Raw genomic sequence first — 20,593 nt, forward strand, 5'->3', positions numbered from 1 at the left:
CCCCCACCGAGGACTCACTCATTTCTGTATATTTTTTTTTCCACTGGGAAAGAAATAAACAAGAAGTTATCAGAGGCTTGACCTGTAGTAGTGTCCAGGGATTACAGTGGAATAGAGGAAAGTGGCGTTTCGGTTGGTGTTGTGGACTGGGCTTTAAAGAGGAATATGCATGTGCTCACACTAACATTCTACCTATAAGGTGTGGACTTTGGGGAACAATAAGGAATCAATGAAATTGAGTATGGGGGAGCACAGGGAAAGGAAGTCCCCAGGCAAATTCCACTTCAGATACTGCTGGGGAGCCTGGGGGCACCGTGAGCAAGAAAACTTCAATTAATAATTGCAAACAATGGTGGTTGGAAGGTGATGACCATTTAGCAGTTAATCTTGTTTGTGCCAAGGCAGGCAGACGCTGGAAGCGACCAGCCTTCATCTGCAGAGACCTGGGAAACTGGATATCCCAGTGTTAGCATGGGAAGCCTTAGCAGGGGAGGAGCTGAGAGGAGGGCTGTAGGACCCAGAGATCTCCTCAGGAGGAGCTGAAGGGGAAGGGAGCTGGAAAGGCCCAGGAGGGTTCTGTCCTCCTTGGATAGAAAAACAATGCAAAAAGAGGCACTGGATTTGGTAACAGATGCAATAACAGTTAAGGGTGGAGCAGATTAAACTAAAGAAGGAATTGCAGCCAAGTGTGGAATTGGTAGTAACTGGAGCAACTTATTGGGTGTGAAATACTTCTCTAACTCCAGTAAGTGATGAATTTGTAACCGCAGGGGAAGCCACTGGCACAAGTGAGGAGGTTTACTTTCTTAAGCCTTTACAACTTAGTATAGGTAAGGTATACCTTACCTATACTAAGTTGTATGTATACTAAGTTGTATGTATACTAAGTTGTATGAACAGGTAGGGATACACAAATGTTTGCAGGTGCCAAATTCACCAAAGCCTTTACTAGGGCAAGATTTACTAGAACAACTGGAAGCTGAAATCAAGTTGAGAGGAGGATTGGAATTTAAGGTACAAGAAGAGCTGTTAATAGAGGTGCTTAGTTTAGCATTGATCACTACCTCTGCTGGGACCAGGATCCCAGACAAAGGAAGTGATCAAATCTGTTCTGGGATGTGGATACTAGAAACCCCAGTAAGAGCTAAGAATGCAGCTCCAATAGCAATTGGAATAAAGCAGAGAGCTCAGCCGGTTCAGATTGAACAGTACCCCCTCAAATTCAGAGATGGGAAAGGAATCCGGCCAATAATGGACAGTTTTCAGAAATTCGGGTTGTTGTTGGAGTGTGAGTACAAGATTTAAGGGCCATCAATAGAACAGTGTAGGATTTATACCCATTGGTAGCATACCCATACACACTGCTTACAAAACTATCAGGGGAACTGGCATGGTTTGCCGTTCTGGACCTAGAAGGTGCCGTCTTTTGTCTACCATTGAGTCCAGAGAATCAGCTGATGTTTGCTTCCCCAAGTGTTCAGAATAGCCCCACTCTTTTCAGGAACCAACTTGCCAAAGAGTGCAGCAATGGGTACAGCCCCAGGATGAGGATCCCTGTCACAGCACATGATGACCTTCTGATAGCTACCAAAACAAAGGAGGTATACATAGCAAGGACGATTAGTCTACTAAACTTTCTCGGACTTCATGCCTATCGAGTTTCTCCACAGAAAGCACAGATGGCATGGCCACAAGTAACCTATTTAGGTTACAGAATTGCTGCTGGATCCCAAACCCTAGAGAACAACGAGGAAGGAAGCAACTTGCCAGACTGTGGAAGCTCCATCAGCAAAGGATCTCCCTAGGGATGACAAGGTGGTGTTGCATATGGATGTACAACCATGGAATACTGGTAACAACTCTCTGTAACCTTTTAAAATCCTATCCAAGGGTCCTCATTCAGATTGAGGAGGGCAAAGCAGATTAAGGTTTACCTGTGGCAATTAGGCACAGACTGTTGTTAGAGCAGAACAAAAACTTTTATTGCACACAATGATCTTGAACAACATGCTCTTGGTCAAATGTCTCATTAATCGTGACCCTTTTTCTGCATGCAGTAGTGCTGGATCATCCTTCCATCCTGCCCTGAAGGAGATGGCACTAGAGCTGGGCTCATCCCTCTTGTGCCGTCCCGTAACACACAGGCTTTGTTGCTGTGGGTGTTGGACTCGAGCACCAGCTCTGTCAGCTTCATCTCAAGTCTGCTGTACCTCAGTGGCATCTCCCGATAGTGGATGATGAGGTCATAGAGGCTGTCAAACACCAGGTTGTCAGTGAGATGCTGGATGTGTATGCTGTGGATGCTGGTGTCCTGCTGCCAGTGCATGCCATTTGTCAGCTTGACCTTGATAGCATCTGCTCACTCCCATGCCAGGTGTACAAGCTAGACGCCTTGTGATCATGTCAAGAGGTTCTGTCTGGCACAAATAGTTGCAGTCTTTCAGTTTTCTCTCTCCATGTCTGCTGAACTTGTTCACATCTCCCAAGGTCTCTTGTTAATCAGAGCAAGAACGTCTTTATTTTCTCCTGGTGAAGTACAGATTAAAGGAAGCAAAATACAGGACCTGGATAAACTAATCAAGAGGGCTTGGAAAGCGTTCAGAAACAGAGGACACAGAAGTGCAGGCTTCAAAACAAGATAGTAGTTCTCACCTCCCTGTTATGGGCCATAATCATGGCTGAGCACAGGAAAACTCACTGGGGAACTGAGACCCTGTATAAATACTTGAGGCAACGGATTGTGGCTTGGAATTTATACACCACCACTAAGCAGGTAACCCTTTTGTGAGATTTGTTTACAGAATAGTCCTAGAACAGGCCCCACGATGCCATGGGACTAACAGGGAAGGGAATTTATCCTGGACAACAACGGTGAATTGATTTCTCTGAACTCACAGGAAAAAGGGGTATAGGTATACGTTGGTATTAACAGACACCTTTTCCCTTGCAGGACCAACAAGGTGCAGGAAGTAACTAAAGTACTGTTACAAGAGACAATTCCAAGATTTGGGGTTGAGAGCATCATCCAGAGCATCATCCATAGCGATCAAGGTGAAAGAGCAAGCGTGGTGGAGCTACACGTGAGTTAAGAAGACATCTCAGCCCCAGTGCACTGTTAAGAAGACCGAACCACTGGAGCTAAGGATTGAGAGACAATATGTTTAGAATGTGTTCTACAGGTTGCATGTTTTACATAAGACTTCTTCAGCCTGGTGTGAAAATACCTATTTAAACATCACTAAAGGAACAGTGGTTAGCCTAAAGCTCCCTGATTGCAGGATATGTACAGCCTTACCAAGAGATGGAGGAATGGAAATCCCTCAGTGTGGGACTCCTTCCACCAATTGGACACCATGGGGTGGAGCAGGAAGTAGGCGTAGGTGTGCAAATAAAATCAGAACAATAGGAAAAAGGACCTAAATTCAGTGTACAGCTGTAGACAGGCCTCAATGTAAGACACTTCCTGAGAACTAGAAGGACATTATGCAGGAGGATGCTTAGTGCTTCAATGGAACAGCTCCTTCCCCAGGGATGCTGAGAGGCTCTTGGAAAAGGGTGAAGCGGGGAATAACCCCCTTATAGACAGGCCCTGTGGGTTCCATAGTTTTATTGGATGGTTTATTCCTAGTCCAGGAGTAAGTGAATCAGAAAAGGCAATTGTCAGTATAGCAGCTACACTGGAGAATATCAAGAGCTCAGCTGTGGATACTTGTGGGAACATAAGAAAAAACTGTTCAGAGCAGCAGCTGTGGAGCAAGATAAGTGGCATGAGAACTAAAGACACCTTTAGAAGAAGAAAGAACATCTCATGGCTCTGATTGGCTAAGCGCCTGTGTGAACAGTTCAAGAATGTTTTGCAGAATGCTCTGTTAACATGTACGAATAGAGTAGTGCTTAACAATAAAACAGACTCACAGCTTTTAACCACACTGGTGTGCTGTCACGTCTCTAGCACGTCCTGAGAGTCCAGAGACTTCCCCACAGATGCTGTACTTGGATTGCAGACAGAGGTATCCTCTCCTAGTGAAACAGTATTGCAGAATGGAATGGGTCTTGATCTCCTGATGGCCAAAGAAGGAGGAGTGTAGGCTATAATTAATCAAAACTGATGAAACTCAAAGAAACAGACGTGTGGTGGTAAATCCCCCACCCCGCTGTGAGGACAGAGCAGGTCTGAGACCACCTCATGAGACTGAATGTGCACAAGTCTATGGGGCTGGATGGCTGCATCCCAGGGTTCTGAAGGAGCTGGCTGAGGTGGCTGCTGAGCTGCTCTCCATCATATCTGAAAAATCGTGGCTGTCAGGTGAGGTCTCGGATGACTGGAGGAAGGGTCACGTCACTCCCATTGACAAGAAATGGAGCAAGGAGGACCCCAGGAACTACAGGCCGGTGAGTCTCGCTCTGTGCCTGGGAAGATCATGGAACAGATCATCCTGGATGACATGCTTGGTCACATGAGGAATTGGCGTGTGATCCGAGACAGCCAGCATGGCTTCACCAGGGGAAGGTCATCCCTATCCAACCTGGTGGCATTCTATGATGGAGGGCATGGGTGGACAAGGGAAAGGCGACTGATGTCATTTACCTGGACTTGAGCGAGGCCTTTGACATGGTCCCCCACCACATCCTTATCTCCAAATTGGAGGGATGTGGATTTGATGGGTGGACCACTCGATGCATAAGGAATTGGTGGAAAGGCCACAGACAGAGCGTGGTGGTTAATGGTGTTATGTTTGGGTGGAGGCCAGTAATGAGCGGCGTACCCCAGGGCTCTGTCTGGGTGCTGGAACAGCTGCCCTGAGTGGTTGTGGATGCCCCGTCCATCCCTGGAGGTGTTCAAGGCCAGGTTGGATGGGACCCTGGGCAGCCTGGGCTGGTATGAAATGTAGAGGTTGGTGGCCCTGAATGTGGCAGGGGGTTGGAGATTGATGGTTCCTGAGGTCCCTTCCAATCCTGTGATTCTGTGATTCTGAGAGATGTGCACACTGATCTATGGGAACAAATTCAGGTGATCCACCAATTTACTCTGGATGATACCTCATTTGGATTTACAGAACTGTGGAGCAGATTAACCAGTTGGTTACCGAGTTTGCCTGCCTCGGTAATTCTTCAAGTCTTGCATAGTCTTATTCTTTCTTGGAATATTCATAGATGATCCACCAATTTACTTTGGATAATACCTTGTTGCGTTCTTTCTTGAGTATGTTTAATGGAAGCAGCATAAGATGCGCCAAAACATGTGCCACTACAGCAAGGAAAAAGATCTGCAGAAATCAGGTCTCAGCAATTGGGGTGGAAAATATTATAACTTTCTGGAACCAATGAACATCAACTCCTATCCTAATTATAAAATCAGAATAATCTTTGCCTACTTTCTTAGAATCAATCCTTTCCTATCTTGCATGTAATGCATGTAATATCCTCTCCTTGCATGTGTGTAACTTGTCTCTATTAGCATCCTTAAACTGTCCTTTTACGGTGTGCAGGTTAGGAAAGGCTCCTTCCTCAGCTCCCAGCGTGTGTGCGCAGTGCTGTAACTCAAAATAGACCTGCTTTATATCATTTTCTGGTTATGGAGTTGGATTTCTCACAAGTAGTCCAGCATCTGCACCAGCCCTGGCACTGGGCTGTGTAATAGAAGCTGAAAAGCTGACAGCCTGTGGGCTGACTGGAGCACACGTTGAGAACGCACCCGACAAGCACGTCAGTAAAATGCAGCCCAGGCTGCCTCGTGCAAAGGGCGCACGGTGCTGAGAACCTTGCCCTGAAGTGAGGGAGGTGTACTTGCGGAGTGGAGTGGGAAGCGTCGCCCCCTGGTGGGAGAGGAGGGAGATGGCATCGAGGCATTCTTGGTGCAATGGGGAAACTGGGCTTGTTTAACTAGGAGAAGGGAAGGCTCCGGGGAGACCACATTGTGGCCTTCCAGTAATTGAAGGAAACTATAAACTGGAGGGGAAGGGCTTTTTACTAGGGTGGATAATGATGGGTACAAGGGGAATGATTTTAATTTGACACAGAGGAGATTATCTTAGATATTTTGAGGAAGTATTTCACTCAGAGATCTCTGGATCACCTCTCAGGGATGTCTATACAGGCGTGACCTTGAGAGACATCCCTACTTGAGGGGAGATCCTGTCGTACAGCCTTTGCTGAGCCAGAGAACTCAAGGGGCACATGGGGCTGCTCCCCGTTTAGGGGTAAGATGACTGCCTTCTTGCTATGCATTGTCTTTAGGCATACAGTCCATGTATCCTCAGCTGTTGAACCGTTGTCAGTTCTTTGTGCCACCCAGTTGGAGTCAGCTTTGTGATTCGTAATCAGCTTCAGCCAGAGTGTTACCAGTGCTGTTGCTGCTTGTGTTCCTGTGCAAGGCCTGCTGTGCCATCCCCCCAGGCAGTGCCCTGCAGATGGGCTGTGGAGGGCTGGGCTGGGACAGGGACTGCTGCGTTCCCTCACAGCTCCCCTGCCATTTCTCTTGTCCCTGCAGGCTCCAGTTCAACTTCTGCCTTCCAGCCGTGATCATTTCAGCTGCAGGAGAGCAGCAGATGGCCACAGCACATGCATCTCAGGTAGGGGCTGGGGGAAGCAGGCAGGAGAGGCCGAGGGGCGAGGGATGTGAATGCAGGGGGAGAGGGAGGTGGCCTCAGGCAGCGTGTGTGTGCTGGGGCCAGAGAAGCGGCTGGGACGGGAGTTTGTGTCCTGTTTGAGCTGCTTCCCTGGGCCTTGGCTGTTCCCAGCAAGGAGCCTCTTTGCTTGCAGGAGCCCGTGAGCTTTGTGGAGGTGGCCGTGTATTTCAGCAGGGAGGAGTGGGCGCTGCTGGACCCTGCGCAGCGAGCGCTGTACCGGGACGTGATGCTGGAGACATACCAGTGCGTGGCCTCGCTGGGTGAGGGCTTTGCTGCCTTTCCTCCTCGTTAGGGCATCTCTGGCTGTGCAGAATGAGCCTCTGCAGGCCAGGCCTAGAATAATTATCATGCACTTACTTCTTGACCAACACCACAGTGACAGTAACAAAAGAAACACAGAGGAGCGTGAGTTTTATGGGGGGCTTATTGTGCTCAGCACTCTGATAAAAGCCCCTGAGTTGGTGCTGGGAAGCAGGCATCAGCTGGGGGGGGGGTGGTAGAGCCATCTTTTCTTGCTGCATTGCAGGGTACTACCAGCAGCAGCAGCCAGACCACACTCAAGTTATTACTTTAGCATTTATTGGCTCTCTATTCCATTCCCATAAACATTTTTGAAGCCTTGGGCATAGAGCAGTTTGGAAAAATTCAACAGATACATTCTAATGTCTACGTGGTTGCCCCGAGTCATTCAGGCCCTGATTGTGGCTTCAGTTTTGGAGGGACAGATAGTCGAGTTGCTGGAGAAGCAGCTGTACCAGAATCAAGTTAACACTCTTATGTTCCAATGTTTCTGTCATTGAAGCTCCACATCCAGTCCCCAAATGCCTGCTGATCTCCCTGTGTGAAGGAGGGGATGATCCCTGGATCCCGGATGTGCGTAGCCCTGAGACTGTGCCAACAGACCTCAGCCCAGGTGAGGTGGTGGACGGAAGGAGGAGGCTGAGGCTGTAAACGCCTTGTGTGAATAGGCCGTTGTTGGGTTCATGTGCTAATTCTTGGTTTCTTACGCAATCCATCAGGAGCTGTGATCACAGATTTTAAGGAGGGTCTGCCCAAAACTAGTGTAGCCAAAAGGCAGTATAGTAGTGCATCTGTAAGGAAAGCAAGAAAGCATGCCCAGAGTGGCCTGGAGCAAGGAGATCACTTCAAGAAGCCACTGAGAAAGCATTCTGGAAGGAGAGCAAGGAACCATCTCAGCTTCAGCACAAGTCAGAAGGAGCCTGAAGACCCCAGGTGTAAGCAAGTGTGCCAGAAGAAAAAGCAGAAGTATTGCACTGAATCTGGGAAAAGCTTTAAAAGTTGTTCTGAGTTTGTTAACCACCAGTGTGTCAACTCAGAAAAACAACTGTATAAGTGCTCTGATTGTGGAAAGAGCTTCAAATGGAGAGCCAACCTTACGCGCCACAAGAGCATCCACATGGAAGAGAGACCCTATAAGTGTCTTGAGTGTGGAAAGAGTTTCAGAATCAGTTCTGACCTCATTCTTCACCAGCGCATTCACACAGGAGAGAGACCCTTTAAGTGTCTTGACTGTGGAAAGAGGTTCAAAAGAAGTTCCCACCTTATCCACCACCAGCGCATCCACAAAGGAGAGAGACCCTTTAGGTGCTCTGAGTGTGGGAAGAGCTTCAAACACCGTTCAAACCTCACAGTACACCAGCGCATCCACACTGGAGAGAAACCCTTTAAGTGTTCAGAGTGTTTGAAGAGCTTCAAAAGCAGTTCCCACCTCATCCAACACCAGCACGTCCACACAGGAGAGAGACCCTACAAGTGCCCTGAATGTGGCAAGAGCTTCAAAAAGACTTCCCATGTCATTCTCCACCAGCGCATCCACACAGAGGAGAGACCCTTCAAGTGCTCTGAGTGTGGGAAGGGCTTTAGAAGCAGTTCAAATCTCAAATCCCATAAGCATGTGCACAGAGGAAACAGAAAGTAGAAGTGTTTAAGAACAGAAAGTAGAAGGTTTAAACCAGCAGGCCGCTCAGCAGTCGTTTTCTCACTCTTCTCTTTCCCTTTGGGATGGAGGAGAGAACAAAAGAAAAACCCATGAAGTAGAACTTACAGGTTTAGATGAAGTTTTCACTTAGATAAAGGATAAATGTTATGACAGTGTGCATATGTATCTGAACTGTGTAACAACTAACATGCTGGGAACTGCTCTGGTTTCTGCCAGAGGCTCCAAGTGGAGCCGTTCTCCCCAGCTGCTGTGTGGAGTGAATTTCTTACATCTTGTCCTGTCTGCACTGGCCCAAGGGCTACTGCATGAGCTATCGCCTGTTTAATTTGTTCAAAGTCTGCTGCTGCTCATTGCCCCGCGTGAAATCGTTCTTCTTCCAGGTCCCAAGATAGAGAGGGTTTGCAGTCAGACTGTAATCCAGAAAATGCATTCTTTGGAATCCCACAGCAGCTAAGAACGCTTGTGTTTCCTTTTTGCTGGTTGGAGGAGGCAGAGCAGTTCTTGTACTTGTTCAACAAGTATCCAAGGTGGCCTTGCAAAACCAACTGGTGCTCGACATATTGCTGTCAAAAGAACACAGGGTGCGAGGGCTGTTGAACTTGAACTGAAGGAGAATGCTGTATCACCATCTGCCGTGCCACCACTGGCGTAAGTGAGGCCCATCAAAACACAAAGGAAATCACCAGAAGGACTGGAGAGCTTTTTCAGGCGATGCAGCCAGAAGACTGCTTTGATGGACTGATCCATGGCCGTGGATCACATCACTGCTGAAATCACTGGGATGCAGGGGGTGGGGGAAATGTCTTGTGAAGATCAATCTTACGATGTGGTGTGGGTTTTTTGTTTGTAATGGTAGGCCTTCTCACCTCTCTTCCTCTTCACCTGCTAACCACTCTGTACAGATCACCATTATTGAAGGAGACCTCAGAATGTTTGAGCCATGGGGTGGTGTTTGGGGTGAGATGTTAGAGTCTGTTAGTGTGAGCCGGAACAATGCCCTGAGAGACAATTAAGTAGCAGGGAAGAGCCAAGTGTCCCTTCCCTTAATTGGACTGATGTGTCAGCCACTCTTGGAAGAGTTCAGAACAACAGTCCTGAAACGGTCGAGTTTCAGGAGGGGGCCTGGTGTGACTTCCGTAGTTTTGGATGTAGTCCAGTGTCTAGGACCGGAGGCAGCTCCAATTCCAAACAGGGGCAGATGGGATCTGTCTTTTTCCTTTGGTATTATAACTAGGTGCTGGGGGGGAGGTCAGGTTTGCCCTACCTCTGCTGCTGGCCCTGCTTCTAGATGCTGCTGCTTCCATTCTTTACCATGTGGAGCATCTCTGTCAGCACGCTTGGTGCTGGATCCAGGACTGATGATGTGCCTAGCCCTTCTAATTTCTCTTCTTCCTTTTCATTATTTTTTTTCTCCTCTTATTGTTTTTACTACCTCAAGGCATACTTGAAGTTCCTGTAAAGAACACAGCTTAGACAGATACAAGTGTGAGAGGGTGGAAACGTAGGATAAATGTTTTGTAGAAATCTGCTAATAAAGTTGATGTTGTTTTCCACCTGTGTGTGAATCTTGAGTGTTGGTTCGCCTTTGTCTAACTGGAAGGGTTGTGAATGTGGTCACCTCGGCCATCATGTGCACGGAGTGACAGTGTTGAATGAACAACAGAAAGAGCACTTCTGGAAAAGGACCTTAGAAGTCCTTTCGGTACAAGCTGACAGATCAGGCCTTGCCTCAAAGGGTACTAATCACCAAGCTCTTCTTTCCCGCTCTTCTTGGAAACTGGGATGTTTGCCGGCTTCCAATCAACTGGGACCTGTTGAGATTCCCAAGACCGCTGGATAATCCCCACAGGCCATACGTTTACCTGGCTGCAAGTGGAGCAGCACATTCCACAAAGGTTCATAGTCAGTTGCTCCCATGTAGCCAGGTCTCACTCCGTGAGTCCATTTACCTTCCCTTCCACACGAACTCTAGAAGAAATCTCTGCTCAGAGCAGCTGGACTTCTGCCCCGCTTCTTGTCTTGCAACACTTTGAAATTGCCTGCACCTGTGCTCTTATGAGATGACTCTTAACAAGTGACCAGTGCACTGGTCCAGTGCAGACGGACCACAGTGCCTAGGGGAAGTGATGCTGTTCCAGACACATCCCTTAATTCCGTCAAGAATAATTAATTGGTATCATCCTCCTGGCGGGCTGGCTTACGCTAGATTCCCGCTTTACTTCCATGTCCCTTAATCAGTGCCCAGAGGCTCTTCACCACATCACAGCCAAGTGTAAGCTACACGCAGAGGTCACGTGGGACACAGAGGACACAGGCTTCTGCTGGGCATATGCAACTGCGGGTTAAATCTGATGGGAGAAAGCTCTCCCTCCATCCCTCCATCCCTCCATCCCTCCATCCCTCCATCCCTCCATCCCTCCATCCCTCCATCCCTCCCTCCATGCCCACCTGTATGAACGTCCACCCCTAGACTGGCACCCCCCTCCTTCACGCCCCCATCTGAAATGTTCCTGCTCCAGCAGTTAAATTGATTTTTATGGCAGTAAATGTAGAAAACCTTCATCTTCATTTTCTTTTTAGAGAAATCCTGCTCAACAATTCTGAGAATATGGTGATGTAAAATGAAAACACAGAAGAGTGAGAATGTTTTTTTGGGGAATCTAAAAGGAAAAAGGAGACACATGAGTGATGCCACTGGACAAGAAATAATTGGTTGCAGTTTAAATGTAAATCATCCTGGCTGTTGGCTGGGCTGCTGCCTCCTGCTGCTGGGGATCCCCACGCCTCCCAGCTGCTTGCTTCGTCCCCATGCATTTCCCCTGGAGCTGTGAGTTCCTGCAAGCCCCAGGGCCCTGCTGTACCTCTCCAGCACCAGACCAGGCCTCTGCTTCCTGGGATGGAGGAAGCAGAGCTCCTCGGGACTGCAATCATCATCTCCTTGCAGCTTGCTGAGGGGTCAGAGAGCCTTTAGAGGACATGGGCAAGCTCCTGCTGGCTTCACTAGCTCACCAAAATCAACCTCCACTTCCTGCCAACCGCATTCCAACCACAGCAGCTTTAGCTGAGCCCAGCAAAGGTGAAGGCCCTGCTGCAGGAGGTCTCAGACACACCTTGCCAAGGTCAAAGCAAAAACTTTCAAGCTCTAAAGGGATCACTTGCAAGGCAAGCACGCCCTGGAGAGCACTCTGATATCTCTGTGCTGTGGGGATGAGCTGCTGGTGCACCCTGCGGGTTTGCATTGCTTTCTGTTCCTGCCATCTCCTGAAACTTTGGACGATGCGTTTAGGAATAACAAGCTCAGCTTTTTGTAGCTTTATTGGAGACAACCAAGACTTCATGTCACACAGCTACTCTGAGTTCCTGATTAAAGCATTCGAGAAAAGCAATTGAACCAATGTGCAACACATTGGGTTAGGAAGGATGATAGGATTGTGTGAAAGAAATGCCTTCCCAAAAGCAAGCAGTGGGCTGGAAGAGGCACCCAAACCAAACCCTGCTTGCACCCTTCCCTCTCCTCATTGCACATGCTGACGTTTATTTTAAAAACAAAAAACAAGACCACAGTGAAGAAAGCTCCAGAACAACTCAGCTACTTTATTCACCCCTTTCCCTTCCCACTGCAGATGATTTTCAGAATACCTCCATGAGACACGTTACTGCTCTCCTGACCCCTCTAAGATTCATCAGTGCACTCACAAATTACTGAGAGCAGCACATGCACACAGACACACAGAACATCCCTGCACAGCCGCTTCTCCTTAGGAAACAGCATCAAAAAGCTGCTGGCAGGCAGAGCAGAAGAGGAAAGCAGGCATGGTGAGAGAACTGCGTTGGGTAGCAAGGAAAGGCCATGTGAAGCTTCCTGGATAAGTGCCCTGTGCAGAGGGTGCCAGGGATGCCATCTCCGTTGAAAACTCCTCCTGTGTTGGCACCGAAACCAAACCCTCCAAGAAGCATTGGGGTCTCCATCATCCTGGGCTTTCCAGCATCCCCAAGGTCTCTCCGCTGGCATTTTTCCCAGGAGAAACGAGGTGCCAGCCCTGAGAGAAACTCTTCCTGCACCAGAGACACTTGCAGGGCCACCGTCTCATTGGAATGGGCAATGTTTAATGAGGATTGAGAGCGAGACCTGGACAGGCTGGAGAGCTGGGCAGTAAGAAACCAGATGAGGTTTAATAAAAGCACGTGTAGAATCTTGCATATAGGGAGAAACAACTGCTTACATTGGTACAGGTTGGAGGATGAGTTGCTGGAGAGGAGCTCTGCAGAGAGGGACCTGGGCATCCTGGTGGACGACAGGTTGGCAATGAGCCAGCAGTGTGCCCTTGTGGCCAAAAAGGCCAATGGCATCCTGGGGTGCATTCCAAAGAGCATGGCCAGCAGGTCGAGGGAGGTGATCCTCCCCTTCTGCTCTGCCCTGGTGAGGCCTCATCTGGAGCACTGCGTCCAGTTCTGGGCTCCCCAGTACAAAAAAGACAGGGATCTCTTGGAAAGAGTCCAGCGGAGGGCCACAAAGATGGTGAAGAGCCTGGAGCATCTCTGCTATGAAGAAAAGCTGAGTGAACTGGGTCTGTTCAGCCTTGAGAAAAGAAGACTGAGAAGGGATCTATTCCAGGTTTACAAATACCTGAGGTGTGGGGGAAGAGTGGTGAGGCCAGACTCTTTTCAGCAGTGTGTGGAGACAGGAGAAGGGGAAACGGCCAGAAACTGCAGCATAGAAAGTTCTGCACAATTGTACACAAGACCTTCTTTAGGTGAGGTGACGGAGCACGGGAACAGGCTGCCCAGGGAGGTGGTGGAGTCTCCTGCTGTGGAGATATTCAAGACCTGCCTGGACACCTACTTGTGCGACCTGGTTGTAGGGAACTGCTTTGGCAGGGGGTTGGACTCGATGATCCCTGGAGGTCCCTTCCAACCCCTACAATTCTGTGATTCTGTGATTCTGTGGATCCCAGGGTGCTTGATCAGGTAGGAGCTTTGATTGACAATCTTGCCACACATGGGACATTTGTAGCACTTCTTCCACGAGTGCCATCTCACGAAACTCTGCGCTCTGCACAAAGCCCTTCTCACACTCGAGGCATTTCTAAGGCTTCCTGCCACGTGAACTCACTGGTGCAGGCACGGATTGGACTCCACCCAAGTGCAGACACTCTGGTACCTCAGCAGGTTCGAGCTGTGCCCAAAGCTCTTCTTGCAGGCTGCACATCTGTAGGGTTCCTCATGTGGATCCACCGGTGTGTGATGAGCTGCCAGCTGTGGACAGACCTCTTCCTGCAGTCACGGCACTCACTGGGACTCTCCTCTTGAGTTGGTTCTCTGGCGTCTACTGAGGGTTGAGCTCCAGATGAAGCTCTTCCCACACTGCCTGCAGACAGGATTTCTTCCTTCCTGGTGACATATCAGCCCAGCTGAGGTTTCCTTTGGGTCCTCACCTGCTGCCCCACAGCAGATGGGTTTCTACAGGGGAGATCAGAGGTGACTCTCCTTGCACACAGCCCTGGCAGAAACAGGCCATACACATGGGAGAGGGACCCTTTCAGTGCCCTGAGTGTGGGAAGAGCTTCAAAAGCCGTGCCCACATCATCTACCACGCGTGCTTCCACACAGGAGAGAGACCCTTTCAGTGTCCTAAGTGTGAGAAGAGCTTCAAAAGCAGCTCTGAAGTGCCACCAGCACATCCACACAGGGGTGAAACCTTTTCAGTGTCCTGATTGTGAAAAGAGCTTTAAACACAAATGTAGTCTCAACTCCCACAAGCACATCCACAGTGCACAGATGCTGTAGAAGCATCTCAAGACTCTGGGAACCTTCAAAAGCTGTTCTAGACTCGTTATCTACCAGCACAGCCACAGAAGATACAGCGCCTGCAGAGTCCCGAACATTGGAAGAGCTTCTGCCAGAGCCCCAGCTTGGTCAGCACCTGTGGCTTTGTGTGGTGATGAACCTCACAAATCCCTTGAGTAGACGGAGAGCTCTGTGGCTACCATCAGGGTGCTAACTGTGTGACAATCGATATCGCTTTGGGAACATTTGAAAGCCCCTTCCTCCAGAGCTGCTTGCTCTGTAGAAGAGTGGATGAGAGTGCTCAGGAGTGTTTACTGGCGGAAGATCTGGCCTGTGACTAAACCGCTCCAGCTTAGTATGGAAGGCTGGGGGATGATACCACTGTATCCTGCGAAGGCAAGATACAAGTTGGTGCCTCCCTGCTTCCTCTTTTCTGCTGGCAAGGCCAGAAAGATAAGAACAAAGGAGGTTCCTGCTGAGATCCCAGAGCCAGAAGCTGCCACAGCAAGGAGAACTGACTCAACCACCTTGGGTTTGAGCTGTCACTGCAAGGAGAGCTGACTCGACCACTTTGAAGCATTGAAAAAGGGCCATCATCACCATGGTCATCGTTGTCCTTCGTCATTGCCGTCATCGTCCATAGAAAAACTCTGCCCAACGACCCACCACTACTGAGGATCAAAGACTGAACCACTGTGGTGACTATGTCCCTCTTGCTGCCTATAAAGACTCCTTGCTTCTTCTCTTCTATCTTTTCTATTGCCCTCCTTCCCTTCCCCATTACCCTAATCATAATAGTGTCCATCCTCCCCTTCCCCATTTCCCTGATTAAGATTTGTAATAAACTGGTCGGACCAACATTTGAACCGTTGCTTCTTAATCTCACACCGGGTATATAGATAATAAAAGAACCTCCTCTCCCTCCTATAAATTGGAGTGAGATAGGGGGCTGTGAGCTAGTCAGGGCGCCTGGAATTGGTGCATGCAAGCGTGCTTCCTGAGCACCATCCTAAACCCAATCATCCACCATTGCACTGAGGTCCCACTGACCCAAACCCCATCATAGTCCACTGAGTGGAATTTTGCCATCCCAAATCTCATCATTCTCCATCGCATGGGGTCCCATTGCCCTAAATCTTATCATCCTCTATCCCAATGGAATCCCACCATCCCAAGCCCATCATCCTCCTTCCCAATGGAACCCCATCATCCCCCAACCCAACGGGGTCCCACCATCCTAGACTCCATCATCCCCTACCCAGTAGAATCCCTCCATCCCAACGGAGTCCCATCACCCCAATCCCCATCGCCCTCCTCCAACACCCCAATTAGTCCACCCAGTGGAGTCCAACCCCCCAAGAAAAGACCAATCCTCATTGGGTTTGGTTGGGAAAGCCATAAAACTGTGGGCCAGCAATGGGGACACAGCAGAGCTCTGTGGGGAGGGGGCTGTGAGTCCCTCAGAGCCCCGTGGGGAGGGGGAACCAACCGACCCCATCACAGTGTCTGGCGCTGGTGCATGAGGTGGTGCTTCATGAGCAACAAGCCAGAAATGAAGCACTTGGTGCAGCTGCCACACAGGTACGGCTTCTCGCCGGTGTGGATGCGCTGGTGGATGATGAGCGTGGAGCTGGCGCGGAAGCTCTTCCCGCAGTATTGGCAGCTGTACAGCTTTTCCTCAGTGTGGATGCGGCGGTGCCGGCGCAGCGTGGCGGCTTCACGGAATGCCTTCCCACAGTCGCTGCAGGTGTGCGGCCGCAGCACCGTGTGGCTTTTCTGGTGAAGCAGCAGTGCCGAATGCAGCCGGAATGCAGCTCCGCACTGCAGGCAGTGATGGGGCATCACATCCTTGTGCTGCCGTGCAGGTGTTGCACTGAGGGCTGAGCTCTGCCTGCATTCAGCACACGGCTCTGGTGCGTGGTTGTGGTGCACATGGAGCTGTACCATGTAGTCTGTAGGAGGCAATGCAACATAGGCTGTGTTTGCAGCACTGCTGGCATTGCTGCCTGGCAGCGTGTGGCTCTTGCTGAGCAATTTGTTGGCCATGGATGGGAATGAAGGATGGAAACTGTGGAGAGGGGATGAGGAGGATGAAAAGAGGATGGGAACCATAGAAAGGGGATGGGAGCCATGGACAGGGGAAGAGGAGAGGTGAAGGGATGGGAACTGTGGGAGGGGGATGGGGATGGAGTTCTGGTGGGATGTGGACACATCCCCATATGGGTACTCATTGGTTCCCACACCCACTTTCCCCCATTACACCCATCCCCCATTTACCTGAGCAGGAGGACCCAGAGGACGTCCCGGTGTTGGGGCAGCCTCTTCACCTCCTCCTCCGGACCCAAACCCACAGCAGTGGTCGCGTGGGCTCCTCATCCCCCAAGCTGAGCATGTTGGGGACCCATGGCTCCCTACTGCACTCCTGTGGCCCTATATAGGTGGGTGGTGGTGGGTCAGATCTGTGTTTGGAGTGGGATGAACAGCTCTGATCCCACATCCCACCCCAGTGCTGCCAATGGAACCCATCCGTTTTGTCCCAGTCCCCCATATGGGGTTTGGGGTGATGGGATTCCATTGGTGTGGTGGGATTGGGGTGGTGGGATTTCATTGAGTGAGGTATAATGGGGCTTGGAGAAGTGGAGCTCTATTGGCTGAGGGGATTTGGTTGGTGAGATTCCATTGGGTGATGGGATTGGGTGGCGGGATCCCATTGGGTGATAGGTTTGGGTTGTAGGATCCCATTGGCTGATGGGTTTGGGTCCCTTTGGATCCCACTGGGTTGAGGATTCCTCATTGTTTCGCATTGGGATTTGCAGGTATCCCATGGGGTAGTGTGGCTGAGCGGTCTAAGGCGCTGGATTAAGGCTCCAGTCTCTGCGGGGGCGTGGGTTCGAATCTCACCACTGCCAGAAAGCATCTTTTGGGGGTCCGCGCCCCAGTGCCCCCCAGCCCCCCTCACATTTGCTCCCATCTTTTTGCACCCCAAGACATGAGGGGATCCCTATGGGGAAATGGGGGCCCCAAATGGGACTGTGGGTTTGGAGAGGGGGGGGAGGGTCAGTGGCCCCACCTGTGGGGGGAAGCTGTGGGTGGCTGCGGTGCCCCGGGAGAGGGTGGAGAGCAGTGGGGGTGGAAATGACAGTCACTTCCTGCAGTGCATCTGGGACCTGTGGGAAATGCAGGGTGGTGAAGGGGGGTGGAGGGAGATTGGAGGGAAATTGGGGAAATCTGGGAAAAACGGGAGCAAAATAGGGGGAAAATTGGGGTGAAATTGGGGACAATTTGAGGGAAATTGGGGGAAAATATGGGGAAAATGGAGGGAAATGGGGAAATCAGAGGAAAAATGGGCAAAAATTGGGGCAAATGGGGAAATTTCAAGGAAATGCAGGAGAAAATTTGGGGGGAATGGGGAAATTGGGACAAAATGGGGGGATGGGGAAAATTTGGGGGAAACGGGGGACTGCATAATGTTGGAGAAATTGGGGAAAAATGGGGGCGGGTGAGGGAAATTTGGGAAAAACTGGGAGGAAATTGAGGAAAATGGAAAAATTAAACATTAGAAATTAAAAAATATGGAATATGAAATCAAAATAAGTACAACTAAAATTAATAGGGAATCAAAATTAAGAGGCAATAAAAGAAAATAAATAATTAAAAATGAAACAAATTTAAAAATAAAATCAAAATTGAAAAAATGAGAATTGATTAAAGGAATAGAACTCAAATATAAAAAAGGAAATGAACATTAAAAATATGGAAATGAAATTTTGTGAAAAAATCAATAAGTAGAGAAATAAAATAAAAAAATGGAAAAAATGGAAAATGTAAAAAAATGAAGAAAATTGAAATTGAAAAAAATTGAAATAAAAAATGAAATAAAAATTAAAAAGAAATCGAAATTGGGGGCAATAAAACGGCAATTAATGAAAAATAGAATCCAAATTTAAAAATTGGAATTAATTCAACGAAATGCAATGAAAATTAGGGGAAAAAATTGGAATTGAGAAAAAGTGAAATCAAAATCAGAGAAATTAAATCAAAATTAAGGAAAAAAATACAAAGAAATTGAATCAAAATTGGGAAAAAATCGAAATTTCCAAAAGAAATCGAATTTTGGGGGAAAAAATCAAAATTTTCAAAAACCGAAGTTTTTTCTTAAAATGGAAATTTTAAAATGAGTCAAAATTTGAAGAAATGGGCTCAAAATTGAGGCAAAAGAAAGCAAATGGGGACAAAATGAAACAAAGGGAACAAAACGGAACTTCGGGAAGAATGAATGAAAATTTCGATCTAATGAAATAAAACCCGAAATTAAAGCCAAAACGGGGATTTTCAAAAGGAAATAATTGGAGGAAAAGGAATATGGAGACGAAGGGAAAGGGCGCAAACTGGGGGGGGAGCGCAGGGAGCCGCGCAGCGATCCGTGGACATTTCAGTGCAGTCAGCCGCGCAAATCTCCGCGCAGTGCTCCGCGCACCGCAGACATCCGCGCAGATTTCAGTACAGCGATCCGCGCAAATCTCCGCGCGGTTTCCTTGCCGTGCCCGTACAGCGCTGTTACCTCCGCGGGTCCCGCCGTCATTTCTGCACCGCTCCGCTCCGCACGGTGTGGATTTGAGGGGGGCGGGGAGGGTCCGTACGGAGCGCCGGGGGGCGGAACCGAAGCGAGCGCGAGTGCGGAGCGACCAAAGTGCGGGGGGTGGGGGGAACAACGGGGGAATAAGGGGGAATAATGGGAACATTGGGGAAAATGGGGGAAAATAACGAGAAAATTTGGGGAAAAATCAGGGAAAAATTGGAGAAAGATGGGGGAAAGATGGGAGAAAATGAGGGCAAAAGGAGGAGAAAAAAGTGGGGAAATAGGAAAAAACTTCGAGCAGAAAGGAAAAGAAATGGAGAAAATGGGGAAAATTAGGAAAAATTGGAAAATTTGAGGGAAAAGGGAAAAAATGGGAAATTTGGGAAATTTGGGAACTTTGAGGGAAAAACAGGGAAATTTGGGTGAAAAATGGGGAAAATGAAAAATGGAAAAATTGAAAAATGGGAGAAAATAGGGGAAAATGGGGGAAAGGAGTGAAAAAAAGGGAGGAATACATAAAAACTGGGAAAATTTGGAGAAAAAAGGGAAAAATTTGGAAGATTTGGGAAAAATGGGAGAGTTTGGGGAAAAATGGAAAAATTGGGAAATTTGGGAACTTTGAGGGAAAATTGGGTGGAAAATGGGGAAAAATGAAAACTGGGGAAATTGAAAAATGGGAGAAAAATGAAAAATGGGGGAAAGGGAAGGGCAAAAAGGAGGAAATAAGGAAAAAGTGAGTAAATTTGGGGAAAAATGGAAAAAAGTGGGGAAAATTCAGTGGAAAAAAGGATAAAATTGGGAAAATTTGGAAAAACGGGAAAATTTGGAGAAAAAAGGAAAAAAGTGGGAAATCTGGGGGGAAAAATGGGAAATGTGGGTGAAAAATGGGGAAAAATAAAAGCTGGGGAAAATCAGAGGAAAAAAAGGAGAAAATAGGGGAAAAGAAAGGGAAAAAAGGGGGAATAGGGAAAAAATGGGAAAATTTGGGGGGGGGGGGAAGGAAAAATTCAGAAAAGTTTGGAAAATGGGAAAATTTGGAAAATAAAAGGAAAAAACTGGGAAAATTGGGGGGAAAACTGGGAAATTTAGGATAAATGGAAATATGAGGAAAATGGGAAAAATGAAAAATGGGGAAAATAAGGGAAAATGGGGGAAAAGGAGGACAAAAAGGGAAAATGGGGGAAAGCTGGGGAAAGATTAGGAAAAATGAAGAGAAAATTGAGAGAAATGAGGAAAAGTGGGAAAATGGGGAAAGATGGGAGGAAATTGATAAGAAAAGGGGAAAATTGGGGGGGAAAAAAGGAAAAAACGCAAAAAAAAAAAAAAAAAAAAAGGAAAAAATGGGAAAATGGATAAGAGGAGATAATGGGTGAAAAGGAAAAAGGGGAAAAAAGAAAAAAAAAAAAAAAGAGAAAAAATAAAAAAGGAAAAGAAGTGTAAAAGAATCAGCAACGGGAGCCCCGCCCGCAGCGAATTTCTCACCTTTTTGGGGGCAGAAAAGGCGGAATTTGGCTCCATCCGGCTCTTTTCGGCTCCTTTCTATTCCTTTCAGCCATAGTCGCTCCCGGAGCCCGGGGCGCATTTTGGGGCCAATTATGGGACTTTTGGGTCCGGTGGGGGTGGGGAAGGAAACCCCCC

General features: G+C 48.4%; 3 protein-coding genes and 1 non-coding gene across 4 annotated transcripts in view; 2 read left to right on the forward strand and 2 right to left on the reverse strand.

Moving 5' to 3' along the window:
• Positions 1–2,326, reverse strand: part of LOC122191993 (olfactory receptor 4N5-like) — a gene marked incomplete at its 3' end in the record, with an annotated part of 9,882 nt that extends 7,556 nt beyond the window's left edge. The window contains exon 1 of the mRNA XM_042892410.1: positions 2,143–2,326. Coding sequence (XP_042748344.1) covers positions 2,143–2,326 — 184 coding nt within the window. The remainder of the gene's footprint in view (positions 1–2,142) is intronic.
• Positions 2,327–6,398: 4,072 nt separating this feature from the next.
• LOC122191988 (zinc finger protein 664-like) lies at positions 6,399–10,142 on the forward strand. Its single transcript, XM_042892406.1, has 4 exons — positions 6,399–6,572; positions 6,763–6,889; positions 7,432–7,542; positions 7,649–10,142. The coding sequence occupies exons 1-4, from the start codon at positions 6,411–6,413 to the stop codon at positions 8,566–8,568; spliced, it is 1,320 nt and encodes a 439-aa protein (XP_042748340.1). The 5' UTR covers positions 6,399–6,410; the 3' UTR covers positions 8,569–10,142.
• A 5,731-nt stretch (positions 10,143–15,873) lies between these two features.
• On the reverse strand, positions 15,874–16,323 carry LOC122191987 (zinc finger protein 70-like). Its single transcript, XM_042892405.1, has one exon. It carries the CDS (start codon positions 16,321–16,323, stop codon positions 15,874–15,876), a length of 450 nt encoding a protein of 149 aa, XP_042748339.1.
• An 880-nt stretch (positions 16,324–17,203) lies between these two features.
• On the forward strand, positions 17,204–17,285 carry TRNAL-AAG. The gene has a single exon. It is a non-coding gene; the product is annotated as a tRNA-Leu (tRNA).
• The last annotated feature ends 3,308 nt before the right edge of the window (positions 17,286–20,593 follow it).

Source organism: Lagopus leucura, unplaced genomic scaffold (assembly GCF_019238085.1).
Source record: "Lagopus leucura isolate 7727_CA_CO unplaced genomic scaffold, USGS_WTPT01 35440-2_obj-0_obj, whole genome shotgun sequence".
NCBI lineage: Eukaryota > Metazoa > Chordata > Aves > Galliformes > Phasianidae > Lagopus > Lagopus leucura.